This window comes from Amia ocellicauda, chromosome 10 (genome assembly GCF_036373705.1).
Source record: "Amia ocellicauda isolate fAmiCal2 chromosome 10, fAmiCal2.hap1, whole genome shotgun sequence".
Classification (NCBI taxonomy): domain Eukaryota; kingdom Metazoa; phylum Chordata; class Actinopteri; order Amiiformes; family Amiidae; genus Amia; species Amia ocellicauda.
In genome coordinates, this window is record NC_089859.1 from 13,472,882 (window position 1) to 13,487,441 (window position 14,560).

General features: G+C 40.3%; 1 protein-coding gene across 2 annotated transcripts in view; it reads left to right on the forward strand.

Annotated features, from left to right (window-relative positions):
- The first annotated feature begins 7,105 nt into the window (after positions 1 to 7,105).
- Positions 7,106 to 14,560, forward strand: part of glra4a (glycine receptor, alpha 4a) — a 67,648-nt gene continuing 60,193 nt past the window's right edge. For both annotated transcript variants that reach the window (XM_066715016.1, XM_066715017.1), the window contains exon 1: positions 7,106 to 7,406. In XM_066715016.1, the coding sequence (XP_066571113.1) occupies positions 7,339 to 7,406 (68 nt within the window). In that variant the 5' untranslated portion in view covers positions 7,106 to 7,338. The remainder of the gene's footprint in view (positions 7,407 to 14,560) is intronic.

A 14,560-nucleotide genomic window follows, 5' to 3' on the forward strand; every position in this document is an offset into this window, starting at 1 on the left:
AGCTGAAATGTTGGGCTGGGGAGATGCCGACTTGAATATGTAATAAAAAGTAACCAAGTGAGCGGGGTTATCTTGAATACACATACAATTGCTCCCTAAACTATTTAACAGGATAAAAGACGTTGCTGAGTGGGGATTATGAAAACACAATGAAATGGCAGGAGGAAGCTGACTGGCTTTTTTAGCTGCTCTGGATATGTCAGGAAAAAAAAAATGCTATTCGTACTGCCTAAGAAAATAATATTCATCTTATAAATATGCTGGCATCTAGGTTGTGAAGAATTGACTGTCTGAAATTTAAATTAACTTCAGGTGTAACGTTTTGAAACCCTGTGAACAGAGCATTCTTTATTTAACGATGCAAATATGGACCATGCATTTATAATTTACCAATCTGAGGATGAGATCTTGATAGATTTAAATGGAGAAAAGACTATGCAGCATATACAGTCTCTAGCCTCATGTTCCCTAGGCAAGGGGATAGAGTCACCTCAGCCTAAAGACAAATATAGACCCCTTGCTTGTAAACAAGGGCAGCTGTGAAGGTGGAGAACGTCGGACTGAGTCGAGCTGAGGCAGCACCAGTGTGGTTTGCTGTTTTTATTGCAGTCTTCTATTTATGAAGTGACAGGGTGCAGCCTAAAGATCACTGCTTCATCACACGATCTGCCATTTTTCAGGATTCAACCTCTCTGTTTGCCTAGCTAGCTATTTATATTAAAGTCTACTCTGCTCTTTCAGGGTTTCCCAATGCATATTCGGAGTCAAAATCCACAATAGACACAAGCACAGCTGTTTAAGCACATCATGTCCAGGCAGATCTGACTCCCAGAGCTCGGTGAGCCAGGTTCTAAAATAAACAGAGGAGACGCAAACAACTGCTTGAATTTGGATGGTTTCTGGTCCTTTATAATATGTCCTTGTTACATGTCATGCCTTTAATTTGCAAATCATAGATGTACACTATCACTTCTATCACTATCACTTAGATTTCTGAAATGCCTTGTAATTATGTGCCAGTCAAGGAATAAACACTCAATTTCAGTGTAGTGATGCTGTGCAATCATTGTACATTTGTTAGAGCCACCCAGGTGCTTACAAATGCACTTAAGTGACAGTTTCTCCAAATACTGTGTGACCACATTGATTTACATATCTTTACATAATTACATACAGCTCACATTTGTCTCTTATAGCAATATACCAGCCGAAATGGGGAGACTGTATGATTAAAGGCAAGTTGATTTTGCATCCTCCACACCTAGTTATATGTATTATTGCTGCTGGTGACAAATAATTAATCCCTCCATTCTTCTTACTGTGAGATTTGTGTCCTCGCCACAATGTTTAATATCACAAGAAGCAATATCTTTGGATAAAATTAGGTCAATTTGCAGGGCAATCCATGAAAATCCCATAAAGTCCTCTGCTAGTCAATACCCAGTGTTTAAAAACTAAACCAGTTTTAATGAGGGTCTTGGAGGAGCATTTGTGACTGGCTCAGAGTGCTTCTTAATTTTTAACTCAATGCTGGTTCTCTTAGAAAAACTGTCTCAGCATGCATCCCCTCTTATTCGGATTCTAACAAGCTGCAGCAATCCTCTGAATGCATTTCAAGCAAAAATACTGACAATTTCTATGCCAATGCCAACTGGACTGAAATAATGATGTTGCCCATATGATGGACATTAAATGTAACATTATTTAAATTGGCCCTTCCATCCATTCTGCATTAGTTAACATCGACTCAAATGTTATGCCTATTGCAACTGCCATTATAGTCAAATAAATGCAGTTCAGTTTGCTAACGTAAGCCAAGCTCTGTCTGTCTGAATAGAGCATTGTAGTCGCTTAAAGGGAAGTGCAAGAGAATGTTATCTCACATTTTATGTCAGTTTAAGGGTTTTTCTGGTCTTTGTTATTTTAAAAGATACACAATTTGATGCATTTTTCTAACCTTGCTTAAATTCCATGCAAACTGTAAATATGGCACACAGGGGGAAGGGATAATGGCACAGGAAAATTAGTATGGGGAATAATGCCATGTTAATGTATGAGGTGTTTAACTATGAGTAGGCATGCACAGGTTTGTGTTATCCAAACTCTGTCTATGGGCTTAAGAGATCTATGGATCTACGAATCCCAATAAGGATGGTTTTATCCACAAACTAAAGTGTGTGTTTCTGTTCTTAAACTTCATACTGTGTTTTCGTGTAATGCCATTTAGTATGAATGCTCAAACCTGGTGATGAATCCCCAAACACATTTTGCACCCCAAATCCATCACATTGACATAAAAAAGCCTGAACAGAAAGCCACTCATGAATATTAATTACACTTCCCAGTTTAATTTGCATTGAGAGTTTATATTCAGACTTTTCAAAATTAATCCAATCTCCCCTACGCTGCCAAAAAAAAAAAAAAAAAATAGAAAAAATAAATGTCACAATACACCATACATAATGAGGATGAACCAGGCTTTGCAGGCAATTACAATGTTTTTTGTATTGATACAAAAAGTAGTATATTAACACACTCCAAACTACTAATCAATCCCTAATCCCCAAGGGACAGTGTTCTACTTTTACATTTTACTCAACACAATTATTTTTGTCATTATCCAATTGTCATGCATTATTTGGTTACATAACTTAAATCACCATAGGTTGTTTCAAATCAAAATATATTTTAAGTTCCATGCAATTGTGTTAAATAAATATAGATTTACATGGATTATAGGTTTTAGTTTTAAAAATGCTGTTTTTAAGAAAGATCTAGACAGAGTAGTCCTTACAGTTTCTTCCATAGCACTAAAAATAATATAACCAAACTTCATATTGAAATACAATACTGTGCTTTATAGATTTAAATAAATTGAATTTGACTGTTAGACAATTAATCATAAATTGATTTTCTGTTTAAATGTTTAAATGTCTCTTCTAATTAACTCGCTGGCTCACTGGGACACTCCTTAAAACAGTATTTCTTTGATTGTATTGTTTTATTGATGAGATGATGGTTATTTTAAAGAAGTACTTACGCATGTATTTTAACATCCATTATAGATTATTTTCAACAATGTTGTATGGATATTTTTACACTGTATGTTTCTGTGAACGTCAAAAGAACATTAAGCGGTCAAACATGTTCTTTCTTGGCTTGGCTTTCTGAGGTCAGATGGATTTGGACATTCTTGGGCAGACAACTATGGTAGGGCAAATAGTTTTTCTCTCTTCTTCACAGTGTGATCCCCGTTGGGATGAATGTCAAGCTTAATACAAAATCTCATTTAGCAGAGTCTTAAAAGTAGAGTTGTGCTTGGTCTGCAACTGACTGCATACACACCTCACTACCAAGCACCTCCACAACAGCAGGGAAATTGTGGGGATATACACCGATCAGCCATAACATTATGACCACCTGCCTAATATTGTGTAGATCCCAAAACAGCCCTGACCCGTCGAGGCATGGACTCCACTAGACCTCTGAAGGTGTGCTGTGGTATCTGGCACCAAGACGTTAGCAGCAGATCCTTTAAGTCCTGTAAGTTGCGAGGTGGGGCCTCCATGGATCAGACTTGTTTGTCCAGCACATCCCACAGATGCTCAATTGGATTGAGATCTGGGGAATTTGGAGGCCAAGTCAACACCTTGAACTCGTGATTCATCAGACCAGGCCACCTTCTTCCATTGCTCCATGGTCCAGTTCTGATCACGTGCACATTGTAGGTGCTTTCGGCAGTGGACAGGGGTCAGCATGGGCACCCTGACTGGTCTGTGGCTACGCAGCCCCATACGCAACAAACTACGATGCACTGTGTGTTCTGACACTTTTCTATCAGAACCAGCATTCACTTTTTCAGCAATTTGAGTTACAGTAGCTCATCTGTTGGATTGGACCACACGGGCCAGATTCGCTCCCCACGTGCATCAATAAGCCTTGGCCGCCCATGACCCTGTCGCCGGTTCACCGCTTTTCCTTCCTTGGACCACTTTTGATAGGTACTGACCACTGCAGACCAGGAACACCCCACAAGAACTGCAGTTTTGAAGATGCTCTGACCCAGTCGTCTAGCCATCACAATGTGGCCCTTGTCAAAGTCGCTCAGATCCTTACGCTTGCCCATTTTTCCTGCTTCTAACACATCAACTTTGAGGACAAAATGTTCACTTGCTGCCTAATATATCCCACCCACTGACAGGTGCCATGATAATGAGATTATCAGTGTTATTCACTTCACCTGTCAGTGGTCATAATGTTATGGGTGAACAGTGTATGTTACAGAAAGGAGGGTTTCAGAGTGGAGTCAAGAGAAGGGAACAGACGCCCAACATTTCAAGTAAAAGTAGCCATTAAAGAATACAGTACATGAGCCAGGGCATCATCCTTCATAAGGTAATATTCCTTGGTATATGTACATTACCGATTTATGACCTTAATGACTATGTTCCAAAAGGGAACAGAACACAAGAGTTGACTAACCAGGAAACTCAACCACCCTTTAAAATGTATCATTATATGGATCCTTTAAACAGAGTGGGTCTTAATGGATTCCAACACAGAACATTTAGTGTGAAATCTTCAGATTTACCCTTCATTTACCACTCTTATACATGTTTGCAATGTATCAATTACTCACCCAGTTATTAGCTAACTCAGGGCATAGGTCTATGTGTTTCAGGGTCGAGCTCTGAAGTACTGTAGAGCAATGTTACAGGTCTGGAAGGCCACCTCAAAGCTACTGCATTGACATGAGCTTTGCTCTGTTGTTCCCCTCTTGTGTCATGTCACCCTGTCTTAGCTGCAGTGCATCTGCCATGGTGAAAATGCAATTAGGCTGGCCAGACTATTTTTCACTAGTTAGCATTTTTTGTGTGTTTCTAATGAGGTTCACTTGATTATTTATTTATTCATGTAATTAAAAAAATATTTTTTATTCCAAAAAGAAATAACAAGGTACTTTAAATTTGATTAACATCAGAAAAGACCTCCGATTATACAAAATGTGATTATTAATACATGCTATATTAATCTGTTCAGCACTAAATTGTGCTTCGATTACAATGACATTTCCTGCACAGCAGACATGACAGTAGGATCAATAAAAAAGACCATCAGTGATAGATGCCAGAGCTATAATATTTTGAATAAATAGGCCCAAGTGTAATTTGTTAATGCTCATATTTTAATTTTCTGTTCACATAAACTGTACATTATTTAAGTTAATCAAATCAAATAGTATCTGGATTTAGGATTGCACATCAAATAAGCCCTGAAGAGGGAGTTAAAGTCCTTTAGACTGCCCTCTAGTGGTACAAGTGGCATTATACAAAAGAGCCTCAAGGCAGTACTAGAGGGCAGAAGACCATTTGCAAAGCTCTAATGAAATCTAATGAAGTACTAATACCTTAATTCTTTCCTTCAAACTATTCTTTACTCAAATCAAGCCATTGCCTTGGATGACATGCATAATTAATATGTTTACTACATTTGGTTAAAAAGTTTATTTTGTGATGTTTGTTTAAGGTTGATGACAAATGTACGGTTGACTACAGATGAGAGGGCTAGTGTCAGGTTAAAGTACCCAGCAATCCAGGCAAGATGCATAACTCAGGGAGACAACAGAGTCACCTGGTTGGTTGTTCCAGTCCCAGAAATTTAAAGAATGCAGCTAATATGTTTCGTACAGTCCTACTACAAGAAATGTGAGTGTGTCTTCTGTATAACCAATAACTTAAAAATGCTTACACTATTCATATTTTCAATGGCTCTCAGGTGTACATGCAACCTGATGGTGTATTTGTTGTGCACATTACCATTACACTTCGGTTTCAACACAAGCATAGTGTTCATGAAGGCATTTCACAGACATAAAGAAACATAAGCAAAAAATATTTTTTTCACAATCAGTGGACTAAAAAGCAGTAGAAATCTAATCTAAGAAATCTCAAAATAGATGGGAAAAAGGTCCAATACAAAATGACAGTTTTTCACACAGCGATAAGCTGCTTTATAACTATTTAATTCCAGAATGCACATAATATGCATCTTTAATAGGCTCTCTTTGTTAGAGGATGAATGGGAGGAACTGAAAAGGAAGGTTATTGTTTAAAGTCATGTGTTTGTTTTCCTTAAAAAAAAAAAGATTAAAAAAGAGCAATACTCTTATCTCCTTGGGAAACATTCCTGTAAGTGTGAGGAGCCCAGACTGAAGATGAATGACTGGTACAGTGGCAATTTGATTGTGAATGCCTGTGAGTGATTTCACTCTTGATGTTCTACTCCTGCTTTAGTCTACATTGCTTTACTGGATAAATCCACAAGGGTTGCATTAACATTTTGTGCCTGTGCCATTTTATGCTCAATATAAATAATTTACACAAAAAATGTATTTATTTTTTAAAGGAAATCAATTTGATATTACAAGCCAAAATAAACAAAAAACAACAATGCATTCAGCTTTCAGCGCAGAGTCACATCAGAAACCCCCATGGCGATTTTCAATATAAAAACTACCAAGTAGCAACCAGCAAACTTTCTTCAGATAGAGAAAGCAATCAAAGACAAATGACAATAAAGTTCCCAGAAAAATATGGATTTCAGATGGATTTAAATAATACATCCAGGGCTGGTTTCACAGACCCAAATTAGCATTAGGTAGCTATGGACTACCCAATGTTATATTAAATAGAGTAGTCCTAGACAATAAATAATCAAGGTCAGTGAAACCAGCCATCAACTAGCAACCTGCTATCTGGTGTTTGGTTTGATTTCTGTGATTTATTTTTATTTTTATAATGTATTATTTTTATCATAAAGGATATCACAAAATAAGCGATCAATGTATGGGTCAACATATCATAGCCCTCAAGCTAATAGCCCCTCACCCTGATCCTAATATCCAATTTTTCTCCCTCACTTCAGTCTAATTGGGTGTATTGAATCTTATTGACATCAAATGTGCAGCTGCCCCTTTAAATCCTCTTCTGTAAGAATTCCTGGAGCGAGCAGCTGGCTGTAAAGCTCACTTAAAAAAAAAAAAAAAAAAAAAGCACACACTCCCTCACATACATACACACACACACAAATACCCACTTAGCACACTTCCAGTGAGGGACACACTATTCTGGATTTTACACCTGCAAGGACTAAGTGGTGGGGGGAAGAAAAAGAACTTTCCACAAGGATTGCCTGGATGATAGCAAGACGATGCTTTTTTCCCTAGTTTTGCAAGCTTCTCAGTGGATTTGGTGATTCCTCATATTATTTGCTCCACAAATTATTCAACAAGGCAGTGTGTCTGAGTGTTTGTGGAGGGGGAGACAGGAGAGCCAGAGAATGCTATCACAAGTCTTAAGGATTTTATGTATCTTGTCTTTTTGCTTTTTTCAAGGCAGCTTCATCAGGTAAGGAAATTATCTTAACACCTCTCACCCCCCTTTTTTTCTTTTGAAGCAATGTTTATTCTTATTTCTAATGTATAATCTCATTACCAGTTGTATTCAATTTGTTTTATTGTCCTTCATGCTAATCTATATATTCTATATTGTTGATATTAAATACTCAGTCTTCTCTGTCTGATTTCAAATGTTAAAACTTTGTACTCAAAAGAAAATTAAGAAAAAAACACACCAAAAGAAGTTAGGGAAATGAATGTGTTTGTCTTTCCAAGTTACAAAAAAAAGACCCTGATTACAGAAAGAATATTAAAAAAGGCTGAAATATACAGTCTGTGATTACATTCATGTGCTATTGTCTGCACTATTAGAAAGGTCAATGGTGTGTAAATCGATTACGTCTATGCTCTGTGCACTGATGTATAAGGTGTATACAGCACGAGATATAAAACATATATAAAAGCATTTTAAAGCAAAGGTGTGGTAATTGCAGCTGAATTACTTCATGTTCAAACAAGTGGTGTTTTCTAAATCAATAAAACAAATCAAATTCAAAGGCATGGAAAAAAGGCATTTGTTTGATGGCCTCAAATCAAATTATTCCATAGTATAGAAAAGGGTCTTCTTCTCTATAAAAGCTGACTTGACTTTTTGTTTTCCATACCTAGCCCAAAGTTATAGGACTGTTTCTGTAACCAATGTTTGTGCTCTGCTGTGTGAAAAGCACTCATGTTCCCAAATGTTGCTAGGACTATGCCTAATGACGCATCTCAGAAATATATTGTATCTCTGTTAAAAAGTGTACTTCTTTGACATTCTTTGATCATTTTTACAGTGGTTTGATAATACCCTTAGAGAATTACTTAAAATTGTACTGAAATCTGTTACTAACACTTACTGACATTTAGGGCCACATAATTTGGATAACGCCATCCTTAAGTTGCTAGAAAAGGTGTCTTTCTTGCACAGGAAAAACTTACTAAGGAATCTAAACCTAGAAGGAACCACACTGAAAATTATGACCTACCGGCACTTGTATTGCTAAGAAAAAGTTTAACAAAGCTGGTGTACAGAGTTTTCCTTATTTCATGCCCCGTCACCTAAAGGTGTGAATTAAGATTTGCATAATCTGAGCACAAAACTGTTCTGAACCTGTGGTGCACAAGCGAGCCAAGAGAGTTCAGGAAACTGACAGCCTCCCCTTTGAGAAATCAACAGCTTTCAGTGTGCAAACTGAGAGGAGATCTGACATCTCCTGACATCTCAGGGGGGCTATGGCTCCATTAGGGAAAAGCAAGAGCATCTTCCCAGAGATTGCTTTTCTACAGAGTCACTTCAGGGGTTCAAAGAGCCTGCAAGCTGACTGAATCCCTGTAAATGAAATGCTCAGTATGAACAAATACATTGTAGAAAGCTGTTTGGTTAAATCCAGTTTCCGTTTCGTGCTCTCAGTAAAACTCAATGTGAAGTACAATGGGTAAATATTAAGGCTTAATTAAACTATGGAGGTTTGGAGAAACCGAGGTGTTTGATTCACAGTTATTAGTAGTAGTAGAAGTATTGGCTGGCATCCACTCCAGTGCATGTGCATTTAAGATGTTATTGCCAGCTATGTGCTGCTCTATATCACATGGTCCAATGAGAAACTGGAGGAAATCCTCTGTGATAGCCTAGGCACAAACAGACCTTGACATATAAACTCAGGATGCAAGTTAGTATCAGCATCTGATGTATATATAGTGCTACATTAACACAGATACATTAATTAATTTATTAAGTAACAGCAATTGAATAGTCACTGCAGAATGAAAGCAGGGTATATACAAATATGGAAAGTATGAAGGGAAACAACACATCAAAAGGAAATCAAACATACAAAATGATAAGGTGTATAATGCATCCAATGGAAAAAACAAATGGATTCAAAGGTTAATATTTGCATTGAAAGTTCCTTTAACAACAAATATGTTATCACACTGATTACATTTTAATGTATTTAAGCTTAGGCTGTGAGATAGGGTCACTGCTGGTATGGGTATAGCATACTTATATCATAAGGAATCTTTTTATAGTCACTGCAGCTGACATAGACCTCTTTAGTAAGCACTTTTCTAAGAAACTTGAATTTATCTTTGAAGGCTGACCATTCTATGCTTGTTTTTTCCCCACCACATTCTGAAGCTCAGTTTTGGAAGATTTTACATTTGCAAACGAAAAATAAAAATGCATGGCTCCAGCAAAATTCCACTGCGCAGACCGGTCTTCCCCTCTCTTACCCCAACAAGTGATAACTGTTCCTGATACAAATAATTCCATATTTTCTATACATTTTACTATACATTTTCTTACCACCTACTTCAAACAATTAAAACTGATTTGTAACAGGAGAGCAATCTCAGCAGTTTTACATGCAGAGATGTAATTAATGGTAATGGTCAGATTTAAAAATTGAAAAGTTAACAATTTAGCTCACATGTACAGCACTTCCAAATTGAATGGAATTTTGGGAGTAAAAATAAGTCAGAAGTGCCCACGAATAGTATAAGATAACACCACCAGGGCACACAGCTACTGAATATATATATATATATATATATATATATATATATATATATATATATATATATATATGAAGGCTGCCATAGGCCTCTGTGGGATGTACCCTACTGAGAATAACTATAATAATAATAATAATAATAATAATAATAATAATAATAATAATAATAATAACTACTCCCTGCAGAGACACTTTTTTTGCTTACACATGCAGGCGAGTATGAAAGTAGATATACGTTCACAGATCTGTGAGAAAAACGCTTAATTTGCGTGTACTGTTTTATCCCCCGCAGCCTAACACTGGTAGCTGCTGGAAGTTGGCAACTGCTCCTTCCACTTATTTGTTTGTACTTTTTTACATCTACAACATATGCTCTCTTGCCCTATTTTCTAAGGTGCTGCCTCCTACACAAATTTCCAGTGAGGCCTGTGTATTAAGTCCCCATCCATGACTGTGTTTACAATACCATTTCTCAAGAGTCAAGCATGCCTCTAGCCAACAGTTTTCCCAGAGGCCACCCAAGCTCCTCAGTATGCCAGCTCCTGGACAGTCTACCAAGGCAGATTCTGACCTGTCAGGACATCCTCACACTGCCTGGGAGCTCTCTGTAAATCCCAGACCTGACAAAATGCAGCTTGAGTATCTTTCCTGAGTTGGAGAGCCTTTCCCCAGCCCCAACACTCTCTACCTTATCCCCACACCACAAGAGTGCTGAGCTTCTCCACAAGGTCACAATGAACCTATCACAGCAGCTTTTCAGTGATGGGTATCTAGCTGTTAGGTTACTAAGTCACTTCCTACACAGGCCTACAGCATTTATGTAGATGCTCCATACCTGCTCAAATCGGTGGTAATATGGTCATGCTGTTGGTGGCCTCTTTCACAGGGTTAAAGGAATTAAATGCCATATTGATGCTTCTATATCAAAGAACATGTCAAACTAATATATAAATGAATCTCAAATAGCCTAAACTCAGGTATCATTAAATAAGACATAATCACTTACTGTTCATAAAATAATTAAAACTTACACACCGTTGTGAAAGCTTGTAATTCCTGTAAGTATTCATGAAAAATAAAAAAATCTGAGCATCTTAGAAGCCAAAGAGATCAGTCACTCAGACAGAGGTTTTGTATTTTTTACTCCCTTCAAAGCAAAATATTTGAATCCTTTTTTTTTTACAAAGGAGGAAGCGGAATCATTAGATTAGTAGTGTATTGAAACGCAAAAGTGTAAATGATTTGTTCACATATTTAAGCATGATTTTTAAGAAATACATTTTTGGGGGGGAGAATGTAATTGTTTGTTAATGAATCCCTGCACGACTTCAGGAAAGAAAATATGTTGACATTGTTCTGTCGAATTACACTTAATGTCTTGTTGCTTATCAATAATTAAGTTCTACAACCACTCTAAATTTAGCCCAGATTACACAGACCAAGAGAACTGACTTCATTGGGAGCTTCTTTTCTCCCATCATCCCCACAACAGAATGAAACTTAATAACCTACAAATAAATCAGCACATAAAGGGCACAAGATTATGCCACGTGTCAATTGTTGAAAATGAGAGGATAAAGTTGACAAAAAAATCACCTCAATTTACCCCCCACCTTTCATCCAGAAATGAATAAACCCTTTTCAGCTTCCCTCAGATGGCTTCTATATTTAATAATACAGATTTAAAAGGTGAGGACTATGTACAAGGATGTATTTGTCTGTATATCAGCTTTTTAAACTGCCATACAAAGGGTTTTCAAATGCTGGGTTTTAAAGGAGTGGTGCATTACCTGAATATCCACCATTTCAACTGTTTTTTAGGGGAAGGGACACATAACCTTTTGGAGTGCATTTCTTTTCATAATATAATGTTCGACAGCACCAAATGAATTAGCAAAATGGCTTTACCTCAAGTAGCCAGATCTGTTTTGCCAAATTCCCTAACAAAGCTGTATAAAAAAGAATGAGGAAATAAATACAGCTACCTGAAAGCCTTTAAACCCTTCAAACTTTTCCAACCATGAGCCAAGTGAGTTAACAAACATGTTCCTTAAATGAGGCATGTTCATTTACAAAAAGGCTTCAGCAGTCTTTATACAAAAAACAAAAAAAAAACAGAAACCCTGCCTTTCCAATTACCAAGACTATAATATTTTTCCAGCTGAGCAACATACCTAATGAGTTTTTTATGCTTTGTTACATTTAGTTTTATTTTGGTCATCTAAAAATAGAGCAGTTGTTAACATCATCTATACATCAAACATTTACGATAATTTTTCAATTTCATTATTTTTGTAATCGAATATTACAGCTGTTTGTGACTTTGTGATTTCTGCCATTGAAATAATGGAAAACAGCTTCTCTTGGAAGCACTGCCCAATGGGGAGGGGTTTCTGCGCACTTCCGTAGGAACCCGTTCAAAACATCACTCTATCAAAGCTGCCATTGGCCCCTGCGCTCGTCACTCAGAACAGGCCCCTTCCCACATTCTGTTCTATAAAATGTGACGTCAGCGCAGGTTCGTCCTCTTTTGCCATTTCACTGGACTCAGGAACGTAAGCTCTCTGTGTCTGTGTTTGTAATAAACATTCAAACTGCATATTTCAGTTGGCTGGCTCACTTCATAGTGTTGTTCATCACCGTTTTTGCTACACATCGTCTCTGTATTGTGTGTGTCTAGTTATTATTGATAGCTATTCCCGAGGTCTGGCTGTGCTTTCGGTTTCAGTTTTGTGGTGCTTGTATCCAGCACCTGGTGCTTGGTATACACAGTGTTCAGTCCGGGAACAGCAAGGTTGTGTGTGGTTGGTGGGTGGAGACGCACTTACAGCGGCGGGCCCACTAGGCGCTCCACTTGTTGCAGAGGTGTTCCAGTTATTGTGTGCCCCCGGTGCAAACACTGATCGTCGTCTCTGCTGCACGTTTCCCTGTGCATGCGCGTGTAAGCTCGCCACTCAGCGATGAGCTCCTCTCGCCCCCTGCCACTGTGCTGTTTGCGGCCAGCGCACCTTGCATGCCTGGAGTTGGGAGGTCTTATGCCCCGTCTGTCTGGGCACCGATCTCCCACTCTGGCGAGTGATGGGGGGGCCTCGGAGTCGCTGGATCTCCGCCTCTCCCCGAGCCCCTCCGTCTCCTCCTCCAGGATGGTAGTACCACGGGCTCCCTCCCCCTCTTCTGAGTCTTAGCTGGCCTCCTCCCCGCCGCGCTTTCGGCGAAGGAGGTCAGGCTCAGTGGACAGGGAGTGCGATGAAGCCATCCTCGCTCTCAATAGCCAATCACCTGGGAGGAGGACCGCCTGTCTCTGGGTCCTCACGAGGACTCAGAGCTCGAGGCGGAGCTCATGGAGGAGGAGCAACCAGCTCCTCCTCCGTTGAGCGTGGACACCCCTCTTGCTCCTACGAGACAGGACGGGGAGTTCTGGGCAGTCATTCAGAGGGCCGTGGAGTCTCTCCAGCTCCCCTGGTCCTCTGATCCTGCCCCGCCGCGCTCCAGGTTTGAGAGGGGTCAGCACGCACGCTGCTGCCTGACCTCCTCAATGAACAGAGGGCTACCTGGGACCATCCGGCAACAGCCCCCACCCTAGCCAGGAGAGGGGAGGCTTATGCCAGGACCTAGGGCGCGGCAGAAGCGGGCTTGGTGGAATTTCCACGAGTGAATTCCACCATAGCCGTGCTCGTCTCCCTACCTCCGCTGTCTGCGGAGCCACGCAACCTGGCCTGCCCCAACAGGCAGTGTCACATCACGGAGACACTGCTCCGGAGGGCTTATGAGGCAGGAGCCCAAGCGGCTCGCCTCAGAAACACCCAGAGCCTGCTGGCCCTGTACTTGACCCAGTTGGCGGAGCCCTCAGAGCACCAACCCCGCCCCCTATCTCTGAGATAGCAGCCGCGGCTGACCAGATCATCACTGTGATGCGCCAGGGGGCAACAGGACTCGCCTCATGGACGCCCCTATTTCACCGGGCCTTACCTTTCGCCCCTCTGTGGAGGAAATGCTTACACGCACCCTCCAGGAGAGGGAGCAGTCCCTGCAGCTGGCCCGGGTCTACCCCGTAGCCTCCCAGGTGATAAAGAGTCTTAACTCTGGAAGGACACCGGGTCCCGACGGGATCCCTGCTGAGTTCTATAAGATCTTTTGGGAGGTGCTTAAGGAAGATCTGGGCCAGGTCCTGGGGTCGATGTACAGAGAGGGCAGATTGGCCCCTTCGATGAAGAAGAGTATCCTCTCCCTTCTTCACAAGAAGGGAGACACGAAAGATCTGAGGAACTGGCGGCCAGTCAGCCTCCTGTGCACCGACTACAAGATACTGGCCAAAGCACTGACGCTCCGGCTGCAGCGGCCACTCCCTCAAGTCGTGGGTCCCGACCAGGTCTGTGGTGCCCGGGGGAGATCGGCGGCCGACAACGCCATGCTGCTCAGGGATGTCGTGGCCTACTCGAACGAGAGAAGGCTTCCCCTGGTCCTAATCAGCTTGGACCAGGAGAAAGCCTTCGACAGAGTGGGCCACGAATACCTGCAGCTTGTTATGGAGAGGATGGGTCTCGCTCTTGGCCTGAGGAAGTGGGTCAAGATCATCTACAGCGGCCTAAGCAGCAGGGTCCTTGTG